The 13065-nt window shown below is 61.7% G+C and overlaps 1 protein-coding gene across 1 annotated transcript; it reads right to left on the reverse strand.

The window, feature by feature from the left end:
• Window positions 1–3208: 3208 nt before the first annotated feature.
• OVOL1 (ovo like transcriptional repressor 1) lies at window positions 3209–10467 on the reverse strand. The gene is made up of 4 exons (XM_004596667.2): window positions 10224–10467; window positions 5072–5289; window positions 4031–4220; window positions 3209–3813 (listed from the first exon to the last, which is right to left on the reverse strand). Exons 1-4 carry the CDS (start codon window positions 10321–10323, stop codon window positions 3518–3520), a joined length of 804 nt encoding a protein of 267 aa, XP_004596724.1. The 5' UTR covers window positions 10324–10467; the 3' UTR covers window positions 3209–3517.
• Window positions 10468–13065: the final 2598 nt, after the last annotated feature.

Consider the following 13065-nt stretch of genomic DNA (forward strand, 5'->3'; position numbering starts at 1 on the left):
GGGAGGGCACATTGGCTCCAGACATGAAGGTGACAGCCCAGGTGACTGCCCTGCCCTGGCAGGTGGGGCAAGGGTCACCATGTCCCCATCACTCCTGCCAACAAACTGACCACTGTCAGCTTGCACCTTCTTCTGCCCATACCTCCCTGAGCAGTGCCCAGGGCTGGTCCCCTCTCGCTGGGCAAGCCACGTCCCATGCCGTTGTGGGCCCCTGTCCGGCCTTTCATGCCCTTGGGTCTGCCATAGCCTGGGAGTCGAGCAGGTTCCGTGGAAATGGGGCCCGGACACATACAGTCTGCAGTGGACAGGGCCTGTGGGACTCTGGCCTTACTGTTTTCTAGAGGAGGAAACTAAGGCTGCGTGGCCTGGGGTCCCATGGGGCAATGGGCAGTGGAGGTGGGGGAAGCAGCTGGCCCCAGAAACAGCTTGATGGCCTTTCACGTCTTGGTGGTGGCTATCACATTTCAGAGTTCTGCTGGCATGGGGCGGAGGCAGCCCTGGGCCCCAGTAACTGACACGATGAACTGCCCATCTGCTAAGCCTTGAAATTGTTTTATAACTGAGGGCACTCCGATTGTAAAAGTAATATATGCTTACGGGAAAAAGAGATGACAAATGCCTCCAGAGAATAAGCCTAAACAGCCTGCTGTCGGGTGTGAATGCACCTTTTCCTTTCATTTCTTTTTCAATATTTGCTTATTTTTATTTGAAAGCCAGGGTCGCAGAAAGAAAGAAAGAGAGAGAGAGAGAAAGATCTTCTATCTGCTGGTTCACTCCTCAAATGACCACAACAACCAATTGACCACGTCAGTCTGAAGCCAGGAGCCAGGAGCTTCTTCTGGGTCTCCCACGCGAGTGCAGGGTCCCACAGCTTTGGGCCGTCCTCCACTGGTTTCTCAGACCACAAGCAGGGAGCTGGATGGGAAGTGGAACAGCCGGGTCACGAACTGGCACCTATATGGCATGCCAGTGCTTGCAGGCAGAGGATTAGCCAATTGAGTCACAACCCCAGCCCCATCACTTCGATTTGGGGTCTGGCGGTCAGACCTCTTGTCCTCTCTGTTCATGCCCTGCTGCCTGGTGGGCAGTTTGAGGCTACCTGGAAAAGCCCTGTCTACCTTGTCGCCTGCCCTGGAACCTCCAGGGTCCTTTACTATCTGGAATCTGCCTCCTCCAGGAAGCATCTTCCTTCTTTCCTCCCTCTCTCCTTCCTTACATTTTTTATTTGAAAGGCAAAGTTACAGAGGAGAGACAAAGGTTTTTCATCCTCTGTTTCACTCCCCAAATGGCTGCAATTGGCAGGAGCAGGGCTACTCTGAAACCGGGAGCTTCTTCTGGGTCTCCCACATGGGTGTAGGGACCCAAGGCACTTGAACCATCCTCCACTACTTTGCCAAGCACATTATCATGGAGCTGGATGGGAAGTGAACCAGCACCCATATGGGATGCAGGCATTGCAGGTGGAGGCTCATCCTGCTATACTACAGCACGGTTCCCATGAAAACATTATTCCTTTCAAATGAAAGTTTCCTTTTGGGGTTCCCTGGGCTTGGAGTCTGACCAGGTCATTGTCCATGGCCATGGGATGAGTTGGCCCTTTGTGTGCCCCCTAGCACTAGGGTACTCGCCCCCTAGCACTGGGGTACTGGCCCTCAAATCTGGAGACCTTTTGGGGTCCTGCAAATGTGACCATTGAGCCCCTTACTAACACCATAGAAGTCTTAACCTGAGCTCATCTGAGGAATGGGAGGGAGCAGAGGCCGAGGGGACACTGGACCCACTACCCTAACATGGCCCCTGCACCCTGAAAGCCGCACTCCGGGCTGGGCCCGTTTGCCATTGGGAACGTGGGCCACAGCTATTGCTCCACCGCCTCTCCAGGTGCTGCTTCCCAGCCAGTTGCTCTAGGAAATACAGCAGGGGTTGGGGCGCTCCTCATGAGGAACCCCAGAACCCAGTCATGGTCCCCTGCCCCAGGCTGACTCCTCCCAGGACAGAACGCCATAAGCCAGGCCCAGTTGTCCTGTCACCTGCTACTCATCTCCTCATCCAGCTGGCCGAGCGAGATGGAAGAACACTCAGTTTGGACTCAGGGATTAGGGTCCCCCCTGTGATGCGGGGCTTGTGATGGGAAAGGCCACGTAGCCTGGCTGGGAACCCTCGCAGTGCCCAATGGAGGGCCCCCCTGGCTAATGTGTGGGCAGTGTGGGCAGCCCCTGGGCCCAGCTTGCAGCTGCTTCCCAGCAACCCCACCAGCGAGTTGTGATGTTTTGGGACACTTATAGTGTGGAGAAGCGTGGGGGGATCAGTAGTCCCTGCCATGGGGGTTGCTTTGGTGGTCAGAGAGTCTCAGGAGAGCATTTCTGACCATGCCAGGCCACGTCATCCCAAATGGCTGGGCAGGGTGCCGGCCACGTTGTCACTGCCAATGGAAGGGTGGACGGCCAAATTTGCATGGCATGGAATGCGAGTGGGTCCCAGGCTACTGGGGCAGGGGCTCCACGCTTTAGGTGGAGCCTGTGGCGGGGGAAGGCACGGCCAGGAAGACAAAAAGATCAGACACAGGAAGCCTTGGTTCTCGGACTTTAATAGCCGAGGGGGCGGCAGGGTGGGGTGGAGTGGTTATAAAATTAAGACGAAAGAGCCTCATGGCTGCCTCAGATGACAATGAACCCAGGGATACAGACATGTAAACACAAACAGAGCTTCCGGGTCAGCCGGCTTCACAGACGACGCTTTCAGAACACAGCAGCTCCCTGGAGATGTGGCTGGCAGAGGGCCGGCCCAAAGCTCCGTCCCCGGATGGGGACTCAGTATTCCCTGGAGGTACAGGAGTGAGCGGCAAAGGGCTGGGTGGCGGCCTGTCAGAGCCAAGGCACAGAGGAGGTGTGAAGTGTGTCAGGATAAATAGAAGTGCGGGGGGATGAAGAAAAGCCAGCTCCATCCCTCTCTTAAAAACAGTCGCCACTGGCACCAAAAATATATTACTATCTGTACACTTACGTCCTTACAAAAACAAACAAAAAAAAGAACCAGAACCGCCTTGGCACCTTGCAGTTGATGTCGCAAAAATGAGGTGAATTGTGGAAAGGCCTCCTGCGTGCACACGTGTGCGCAGGCACACACACGCTGACTGAGACACATGGCTTCTTCCAGCTTGAAGGCAGAGACCCTGGACGCTGAGCGTCCAAGCCCAGCCGGGCAGGGAGCACCAGCAGCCCCTCTCTCGGGGGGCTTACAGAGTCCTCCTGGCATGCTTTGGGAGATCCTCTTTGTATAGTTTAGGGATCCTTTTTGCCAAGATTCAGAAGCAAGCAAACAGGATCCCTCCTGCCCAAAATCATGTTGCCAGGGAAAACAGAAGGTGTCTTTCACCCAGGAGGTGGCCTCGGCCTCCCCGACCCATGCACACCTGCCCCAGCCCAGAGCCCACTAGACAAATCTGTGGGGAAGTGCAGAGGGCTGGGTCCCTGTGCATGTGCGCGGGCAGCATCTGCCCGTGGGGGTAGACAGCGGCTCAGAGCCGGGGGCCACCCTGCAGCAGCGAGGTGACAGTGCTCTGCAGGGCCACAGCCACCTTCTTGGAGGTCTTCCGCAGGAGTGGGCTGTCGGGGTGCTGCTCCCGCAGGTGCAGGACGTGGCCCTCCTGGCTCTCGGACGTGCAGCCGCACTCCTCACACACGTAGAGCTTGGCACGCCGCTCCTTGTAGGCGTACTGCTGCTGCACGCCGTGGATCTTTTTGAGGTGGGACTCTAGCGAGCAGCGCTGTGTGAAGGCCTTGTCGCACAGGCTGCACTTGTAGGGCCGCACCCCTGCGGGGACAGGAGGCTGCGTCAGGCCCAGGGATGGCCCGAGTCTTCCTTACCAGCCTGTCCCCATGCCCAAAGTCCTGAGAGAGGATCTGGGGTGTAGGTGGGGACCTCTGGAGAGTGATTCCCTCCCCCACCCCTTCCCGGGGCTCCCACCAGGCAGGTCTAGGCTGCCCTCTTCTGCTGCAGCAGCTGGCTGGCCGGTCCACCTGTTGCTCACCTGTGTGTGTCCGAACGTGCCGCTTGAGGTCAAAGGTGTCGTTGAAGCCCTTGCCACAGTAGGTGCACAGGTGTCTCTTGACATCATTGTGACACTTCATGTGGCGGTTCAGCATCCGCTGGTAGGTGAAGGCCTTCTGGCAGATGTGGCAGGTGAAGAGGTCCCCGCTGGCACTGTCCCCCAGGGTCACCTGTGGAGGAGAACAGTGTGAGCCGCTGGCTGCCCCTCCTGGGCGGGGAAGGACACCCTGCTGAGCCGTGGGCTCCCAGCCTGATGCAGCCCTCCCCTCCCCGCTCCCTCTCATCTAATAAAAACCCCTATGATTTTGTTTAATTATGAGAAATCTGAGCTTTCTACAAAGGCAGAGATCGAATCCCAGAGCCCAATGCCTGGTCCCTGGGGTCCTGCCTCTGTCCCCGTTCCAGGGGTCACCCCTGCCCCTGGCGACCATCGCACATCAGGTCGCCAGGGGCAGTGCTAGTGAAGCCCATGCGGATCAGGACCCCGTCCCCTGGCTGGCTCTGGGAGCAGGAGGTGGAGGGGCGCCTCCAGCATCACGGCCAGCCACCCAGCACATCTTCCCTCCTGTCCCAGCCTACACGTGCTGCCTCTATGTAAGGCTGGGGAAGGACCAGTGTTCTCTGCACCAGGAGACCCCTCCTTGCTGCTGGACACCTGCAGACCCCAGAGCTCGGGGGTGCTGACTCTGCCAGGGACTGTCCCCCTCATCCTGCAACCTGTAGCCTGAAACTTTCTTGGAAGCCAGCCTACACGTTGGGGTCATTGAGGCCAGGGGTTTGCTAGCCACGTGCCTCCAGGGAGAGGTGGCTGTTCAAGATGGAGCTGAGCCAAGCCCACTCCTCACTGCCCAGCCCAGAACTTTCCATCAAGAAACTCAACCCAGCAGCAATCCTGGACGCCCAGCCCTTTCCCCGCCCCTCCATGCCCTTGCTAAGCAGGTGGATCTCCGTCTGCAACCAACACATGCCGCATCCCCTTCTGTGCGTGCCTGGTCCTGGGGGCAGCCTGGGGTTTGCCTACCTTCATCTTGGTGCTCAGGAAGCTGTGTTCCCGGCTCTGGGCGTCTGTGAGGCGGCCCAAGTCCTCGGAGGGCAGCTGTGCCACCACGCAGGGCCCCGAAGCTACGCTGTAGCTGGAGTTGCGCATGCTCATATCCAAAGCCAGAGGACAGGAAGGGGGCTCGGCTATCGACGGCTCCGGCTCCTGGTAGGGCTGTGGTGGGCAGATGCCCAGGCTGACTGAGGAGAGAAAAGCGGCCTGGTGAGGGGCAGGAAGGAGGGATGGGGTGTGGTGTGTGTGTGAGTGCAGAGGGGTTTCAGGAGGCTCCCCCAGCCCGAGGTCCTCCCTCCGCAGGCATGCAGTCAAGTGGGGCTGCCTTCAACCCACCGCGCGTGCTCCTCCCTCCTGCCCCATTAAGGTAATGGCAGGTGACGCCAGCCAAGCGCCACTGCCCACTGAGTAATCTGTGTCTTAGCGGAACTGGGAGGCCCAAGCTGCCCTGGCGAGGACTGTCACCTGCCCCACCTGGGCCAGTCCTTCTGGATTCCAGGCCAGGCCACGCTGCTGGAAGGGCAAAGGGCATTCCCTGCCCCGCCCAGGGACGGGGCTCCTTGAGGCTCAGCAGGGTCCTGGGGTGTCTGGGTCCCTCCAGGCAGAGTCAGCTGCTGGCTGAGGGGGTGCGGTGGTCCTAGCCCCTGCCTTTCCCCCACCCCACCCCCCCGCCTGCTGTCCTCCCTGGCTCTGGACGCTCCGCTCTGCCAACAGGTGGGCCAGGAGGGTGGCACAGGCAGGAGGTCAGGCAGCAGCAGCAGCAGGTGGATGAGGCCTAACAGTCTCCGGGCGGCCTGCCCAGCGCTGACGCAACCCTCCCCCACGGGGCAGGACCGCTCCCCGGGCTTCATGGACCAGGGCCAGACAGCACGATACTGACAGCCACCTCCTCCTCCTCCAAAGGCCGCTCCCTATGCTAAACGGGGCTGGAGAGGCTGGGACAAAGAAAACGGGACAGGATTCAGCGGAGCCAAGGTCAAAGCCAATGGTGGAACTCAGGGCTGACAACACCTCCCTTGGCGTGAGAGGGGAAGTGGGAGGCCTGGAACAGATGGGGGTAGACAGGTGGGAGGGGGACCCTGAGGCGGCTCTGGGGCCAGGCCAGGGTGTGTTGGGGAGGGCTGCCGGGGGTGTTGGGGCGAGGCCCAAAGAGGAACGCAATAATGGGGGGAGGGAAGCTGAGTAGGAAAGCGCCCAGTTTCGGGAGAGGCCCCAACTCTCGCCCCCTCAAAACACAACAAAGTTCTGCTAGGAGCAGAACCCGTTGGGCTGGCACTGGCGTCCGTGTGTCCGGGGGCCCGTGGCATGAGCCACTTCATTCTGGGTGTTGAATCACCAACGCCTGGCCCCAGCCTGGCCCCTGAGCTGGCACAGCACCTCGCTCACGCCTTGGTGCTCGGGCGGGGTGGCAGACATTCAGCCAGCTGGGCTTTCTGACAGGGGACACTGCTGACACACCCAGGACCTGGGGTTGGGGACAGGCGATAGTGACTGGGAGTCACTGGGAGACCATGGCTGGGAAGAACCTGGGACAGGGCAGCGACGGCAGGTGCCCATGGGCGCACGGATGGCTGGGAGCTGAGCCAGCGTGCCCGCTGCTCCGGTACCCCCTGCACCCCCCGACACACCTGGAGAGGCTGGAGCTGGGGCCAGAGGGAGCCTGCCCAGCCTGGCTCCAGGCTGCTGTCCCTGAGCAAGGGGGCAGAGGAGGCTGCTGGGTGGGGACGTTTACCTCATCACACCCACCTAGCCAAACCTGTTGCCCTGCCACCCCTGGGAGGTGCCCCTACGCTGCGCGAGCAAAGGGAGAGGGCAAGGGCCGCTGTGCTGAGTGGCATGGTGGGAGGCAGGAAGCAGAACTGGTTGGGCCCTGCTGGGCCGCTCGAGGTCCCTTAATTAGATGTTTCCTGCAAAGCAGAGGCCACAGTGGCTACTCATCGCGGGCACGCGCCCACAGCTGCCTGTGGAGTGTGGCAATGGCGTGCCAGCCGGGCCTCCTCCCTCAGGGACACCTGTGTGCCCCTCCTGGTGGCCTACATTGTCCCCACTTGGAGTAGGCTGCTGGGCTCCAGGGTCTGGAGTATGGCATGGTGGACACATCCAGGGTGGCTTCCATCCCAGTCTGCCTCCCCACTCCCTCCTCTCTCAAATGGAAAGCCGTGGGCCCCAGTACTGGACGTGGCGCGGTTCCTCTGCCTCCCAGGCTCCAGGCCAGTATGGACCATGAGGCCTGTCCCAGCTGACCTCGTGGGGGCTGACCATGGAGGCAGGGGTTGGGGGACAGTGTGTCAGCAAAACTGAAGTTGCTTCCTTATCAGGAAAGGCAGGGGGGAGGAGGGCTGGGCTCCCTTCTCCGGTGGCCTAAGGGCTGCAGAGGACTTCTGGGCCAGCCACCTCCCTGCACAGCTCTCTAAGATGAACAGGCCGTAGGTTGTTTTGGGACCTGGGGCAGAGGGCAGGCAACAGCGCCCCAAAGGACAGGCAAGAGTCTCCGCAAGGCAACTGCCTGGAGCCAAGATGCTCTTGGATTTTCAGCCATAGTAACTGTCCCCGTTCCTAGGCTGGCTCCTGGAGAGTACGGGACACTTGCCAGGAATTGCCACAGTGGTCAGTGCATGGCTGACCTCGGCCCATGCAGGTACACACTCCCTGGGCCCCAGGCTGGCCGGCAGCAGCGTTGTCACACAGCACAGAGAGCCCAGCCCTTAGAGGAAGCCCACCCCTCCTCCATGCCCACCACCCTGGGTCCCCCATAGAGGAAGGAGCGGGCAGAGTTGGCCACGCCACACCTGGAAGGGGGGCTGGGGGCCCAAGGGCCACCCTCAAGTGCTCCTCAGCTGGACCTGTTCTCTGTAGCACCTCTAAGCAACAGGTTCCTAGGCTACTCTTCAAGTTGTAGCCTCACTTCCTTCTCTGGGAGAAACAACCTTGGGCCTGGTCATATCCCCCTCACCCCAGACCCTTTCCTCCCCCCACTGCACCCCTCAGCCTCAGGGGCTCCCCTTTCTGCTTTGAGAGGGGAAGCTTTAGGATCTGGCCTAGGGAGGAAGGTTCCAGGGCCACCCTGACAGAAGAGCCCAGCACTCCTAGACAATGCAATCCCCAGGCAAGTGGTCTCCAAGTCTCAGAGCTCCCACACGCAGGTCAGGCCTCCCACCCCCCAGTCACCATGGGGTAGGTGAGGGCAGGAAGCAGGGCCAGTGCCTAGCTGGGAGGGGAAGCTGAAACGTGCCCAGCCAGCTCCTGGGTCATGGCTGGCTGGGGATGGAATGGCCCAGCGTGGGACAGGCACCGGGGCATGCAGTCTGCGTGCACCCAGGACATTCCCGCTGACCCTCCCCGAAACGGGGTAACTCTCCCACAGACCCCACAGGCTTCACAGCCAAGGTGAGTTCTGTTAGTGGCCTCATGGGACACTCTCCTGGCCGGGGATGTAGGCAAATCCTCACCGTAGAAGGCAGGAGGGATGCCCCCGCCACCTTATGCTCCTGGCCTTGCACCTGGGACCATCCTGATCCCATGTTCCCTCACCTGGACAGCAGCGGCAGGGACAGGCAGGGACCACCCATGACGACGGGACAGTCCCTGGGACGCAGGCCTCCTCTCCTCCCCCACTCCCACCAGAGAGGGTGGCAGGAGGAGGAGGGGTCACTGGGACTGGGTAAGTCAATGATTTGAGAAAGCGGAATTTCTTTGTCCTTTGTGAAAGCCAACACATGATCTGTTACTGATTGGGATGGGAAATCAAACTAGAAGTAACAGCCCGCGCAGTCACCTTTAACACAGAGCAGGTTATCAGATCCCAGGGAGCGGCTGAGCAGCAAGGCCAGTGCAGAGCTGGGGGTGGGAGGAGGAGGAAGGGGCTCCCTGTCACTGCCACGTGGGGGAGGGGTCCCTAGAACCAGCCAGCTGGCCAGGGAAGTTGGCAGAGCAAGAGTCTGACCCCATACCCTAACACACTCCCCTGAGGAGGCCACTGCGGGGGTAGGGGTCGCCCGTGCCTCAGTTTCCCTAGAGGATGCCAGGCATATTGCCCTGTTTTTTAGGCCACAGGAGTAGAGCCTGGCCCCTTGGGATGAGGCTAAGCTGGGACCTCCACGCCCCACGCCCCAGCGCTGCAGTGTCGGCGATGCCACCTGCTGTGTCCCACACCTCACTCCAGGAGGGGCACTGAGGCAGAGACTGGCTCTGGAGTTCCCTCACCCCCCAAACGCTCACTTCCCAACCCTCCTCCGAGGAGGAGGCCGGGCGGTGCCAGGGCGCCTGTAGATCAAGGGTCAAAGTCAGTTGGTTAATTACAACTGCTGCCCCCTCCCTGGAGGCAGCGGGCCGGGTGCAGCCCCCGCTCCACCCCCTACCCCAGGCCCAGGGAGGGGGAGTTGAGATGGAAGCGGGGCCTCTCCAGCACCCACGCAGATCCGTTTGGGGGCGAGGAGGCCAGAAGGCGCACAAGTGTCTTGGGAGGGGGGTGGTCCCCCGAGAAGGATGTCACTGGAGGAAGGGACAACCCGCGTTACTCATTCCGAGTGGACGCGGACGCTGGAGAGGCGTCTTCCAAAAATAAACCGGACGCACCAGTTTCCCGGGGCTGTTCCCCCCCCCCAACTCCCTCCCCCCGACCCCACCCCCTCGCCCCTGCAGGGCCAGGGTGTGAGATCCTGCCACTCAACCCAGGTCTCTGCGAGGCTGAAGCGGGTACCGCACTCTATCCCGGGTACCGCACGCCTGTAACTTCAGAGACACTCGGGGCGCAAGGGGACCCTTCCCGAGCCGGCCACCAGCGCTGTGACGGAGCGGCGGGGGGTGGAGTGAGAGAAGGGTGTACACAGACTCCAGCTCGTTCCCTGCCCCTCGAGGTGGCACCGCTCCAGTGCCCCCTTCCCGTCTCATCAAAGTCCTGCCTTTCTGGATTTACGACGCCAGAGCCCAGGGTCGCCCGGGCAGGTGACACAGCCCGTTGCTTTCCAGGGCGGCGGGGTGGCAGCCCGCGGGCACCCCACGAGGCCGAAGAGCCGGCGCCGTCCCCGCCCGGAGCCCCGGGTGTCCGAGGGTCCTCCCCCAACAGTGCCGGGAGTTGGGGGGTCGCAGCTTCCCAGCCCCCCAGCGCGCCCGCGCCGCGCACCTGGCACGTAGATCTCGCCGCGCTCTTCGTCGGGGAGTTCACTCCAGTTCCGCTTGCACGTGGAGACGCACGGCTTCTTCACCAAGAATGCGCGGGGCATTTTCGAACCTTCCTTGCCCGGGGCGGTCCGCTTCCGTCACGAGAGAGCCGGGGCTAGGTGTAGAGGTAGCGGGGAAGGCGCCTCAACCTTCGCCGGAGTGGGCCCGAGGCGGGAGGGAGGGTAGGGCACAAGTGCGAGGAAGGAGTTGCCGCCGAGGCGCCCGCACGTCCCGCGGAAAGCCGGGCCTGACGGCGCGCGCAGCCGCCCCGGCTCGGTCCTCCCTGAGCCAAGCGGGGCTCTCTGGGGGCCAGGTGCGCCGGGCCAGCGGAGGAACGGCAGGTGAGCGTCTCCCGGCTGGGCTGCGTCCCTGCGGCCGCTGGGGAAGTCTTCAAGTGCGAGCCGGCCGGACGGGTTCACGCTTTATTAGCTCGCGGCGGTGTGTGTTGGTGGCTGGGGCGGGGTGTGTGTGTGCGTGTGTATGTGTGTGCGTGTGTGTGTGATCTGATCTAATTAGCTTGGAGTGGCCCGGGGAGCGACAGCGCATGCGTTGGGAAATAACGGTGACAACCCACCTATTTGTTACCTGTCGAACCGGTTTCCATTCCGCTGCGGGTGAGGTGGCCTCGCAGCCCCGGGCGGGGCGACCGGGCGGGGGCGGGCGCCGGGCAGCCTGCCCCCTGCACCGGCTGCGCTGCGGGCCCGGCGCCCGCCCGCCCGCCCGCCGCCTCCCGCGGGGCATGCTGGCGTCTGCAAACGGGAGTTTCGGAGGGAGCGGGCAACACAGAGGGCGGGGACGGGGCAACGTTATTTGCTCCGCGCTCGCACGCTCCGAGGGTGATGAAATGCTAAACTTGCTCGGCTGGGCCCTGCCCGACCCTGGCGCGCCCGGGGGGCGCCTGGCGGGGTCCTGGGCGGAGGGGGCGGGAACGGGCGAATCGGGCAGCCCTCCCTGGTGGAACCGGGTCTGCACCCAGCGCCTCGGGAAGGGATCACCAAAGGCGGGTTGAGCCACGGGTGGGTCAGTCTGGGTACTTGTTGCAGGGCGATGGTTTCGTGTGGGAAGGCACGCAGGGCTGTGGGCATGGAGACCAGGAGGGCCAGGGTCATAGCAAGAGCACTGGCGTGGGGAGCCCACCCTGTGTCAGGTGAAGAGTTAGTGGCTGGACGGTGGGCATCCAAGCTGGCCAAGCTGAGCCCAAGGGGGTATGGAAAAACCTTTCCATCTTGGTCCTGGGGTCTCCCACACTCAACTCCTTCCCGCCCCTGCCCCCGCCACCATTGCCCCTGAGCTGAGAGTCCGTCTTGAACCTCCCTCCACCGGCAAGTCTCAGGCTCTGCTGGGTCTCCCTGGGGTGCTGGGTGGCCAGCATTGTGCCACGTTGGCATCCCTTCCTGGCTGATCTGTCGGGGGCAGTAAGTGTCTTCTGCTCACACCCTCCCCAACATAGTACTGAAGAACCTCCCTCCCCCCGCCAGGCCGCGGGCGTCCTTCTCAGGGTGTAGGACATGTTAGCTGGAACAAGGAACAGATTGGGAGGAAATGAGGCTGATAAATGAATTCACACAGTTCAAAAGTCAGGAGAGGAGAGGCCGGCTGCTGGTGGACTTCCGGGCTGGGCTGCAGGTGGAAATTGTTTTGTGCTGTGGGGCCCCTTCCCCTCCCTCCAGCCTGTGGGGAGGGTATGCACTCTGGGGACCTCTGGGCCACCTCCTGCTCCTCATCTTCCTCCTCACTCCAAAGCCTGTTTCCAAAGGCCCCTCCTTATCTGTTACCTGGGAATCCCACCTTTGCTAGCCCCCAGCCCCTCCTGTGCTTCCCAAGGCTTTGCCTGGTGGAACCCCTTGCTCTGGGGCAGGACACTGTCCCTGACCTTCAGGGAGTACTTGCTGGGCACTTAAGCCCTGGTAGTCAACCCCTCGGCAGCGACACACACTGTCGGTCCAGGAGACAGGTGGCTTCTGGGCATGCGCTGTGGGCTGAAGTTAGCTGACTGGCTAGTATGCAGCCAGTGCTTACTGGAAACTACGTGGATGGCACGGTGGGGGCAGGAGGTGGGGAGGAATGCAAATTAGCGGGTCCAGGAGGCCCAGAGGGTGCGGGGCAGGGCAGGGGTGGACACATGAGCCTGGCCCCCCAACACCTCCATCAGGCCAGAGGGTCTGCAGCCAGGCCCCGGGCGGGCTGGTGGGTCCCTGCTGTTCACAGCCACACTCATGCATCCTCACATGCACCAGGGGATTGCTGCCCACCTGTGATCGCGGCTCTCGGGACCCACTGGCCACTGTGTGCTGCTGGTAGAGACCGGAGATGAGGAAATAAAAGCAGCCGCGGCGGGAGCCCTGGGGTGGGCCTGGGCCAGATGCCCACACCCCACACCGGAGTACTGGCTTGCCTGTCTGGTTCCGTACCGGCCTGCAGCTTCCTGCTAACACAGGAGACAGATGTCTCAGTAGCTGAGGTTCCAGCACGCCATGTGGGAAGCCCGGCCTGGCCCTGGGCCCTGTGGGCACTGGGGCAGTGAGCAAGCCACTGGAAGCCCTGTCTTTCTGCCTCATATTCCCATTTTCCGAGAGAAGCTGGAAAAACTAACTTGCATGTGAAACCTAGAGAGTTCCAAATGTTACTGCAAGATTTTGTTTTAAAAAATTTTAATGGGAGGGCCCGATGGTGTGGCCTAGCGGCTAAAGTCCTCGCCTTGAACGCCCCGGGATCCCATATGGGCGCCGGTTCTAATCCCGGCTGCTCCACTTCTCATCCAGCTCCCTGCTTGTGGCCTGGGAAAGTAGTCGAGGACGGCCCAA

This window comes from Ochotona princeps, chromosome 4 (assembly GCF_030435755.1).
Source record: "Ochotona princeps isolate mOchPri1 chromosome 4, mOchPri1.hap1, whole genome shotgun sequence".
Taxonomy (NCBI): Eukaryota; Metazoa; Chordata; class Mammalia; order Lagomorpha; family Ochotonidae; genus Ochotona; species Ochotona princeps.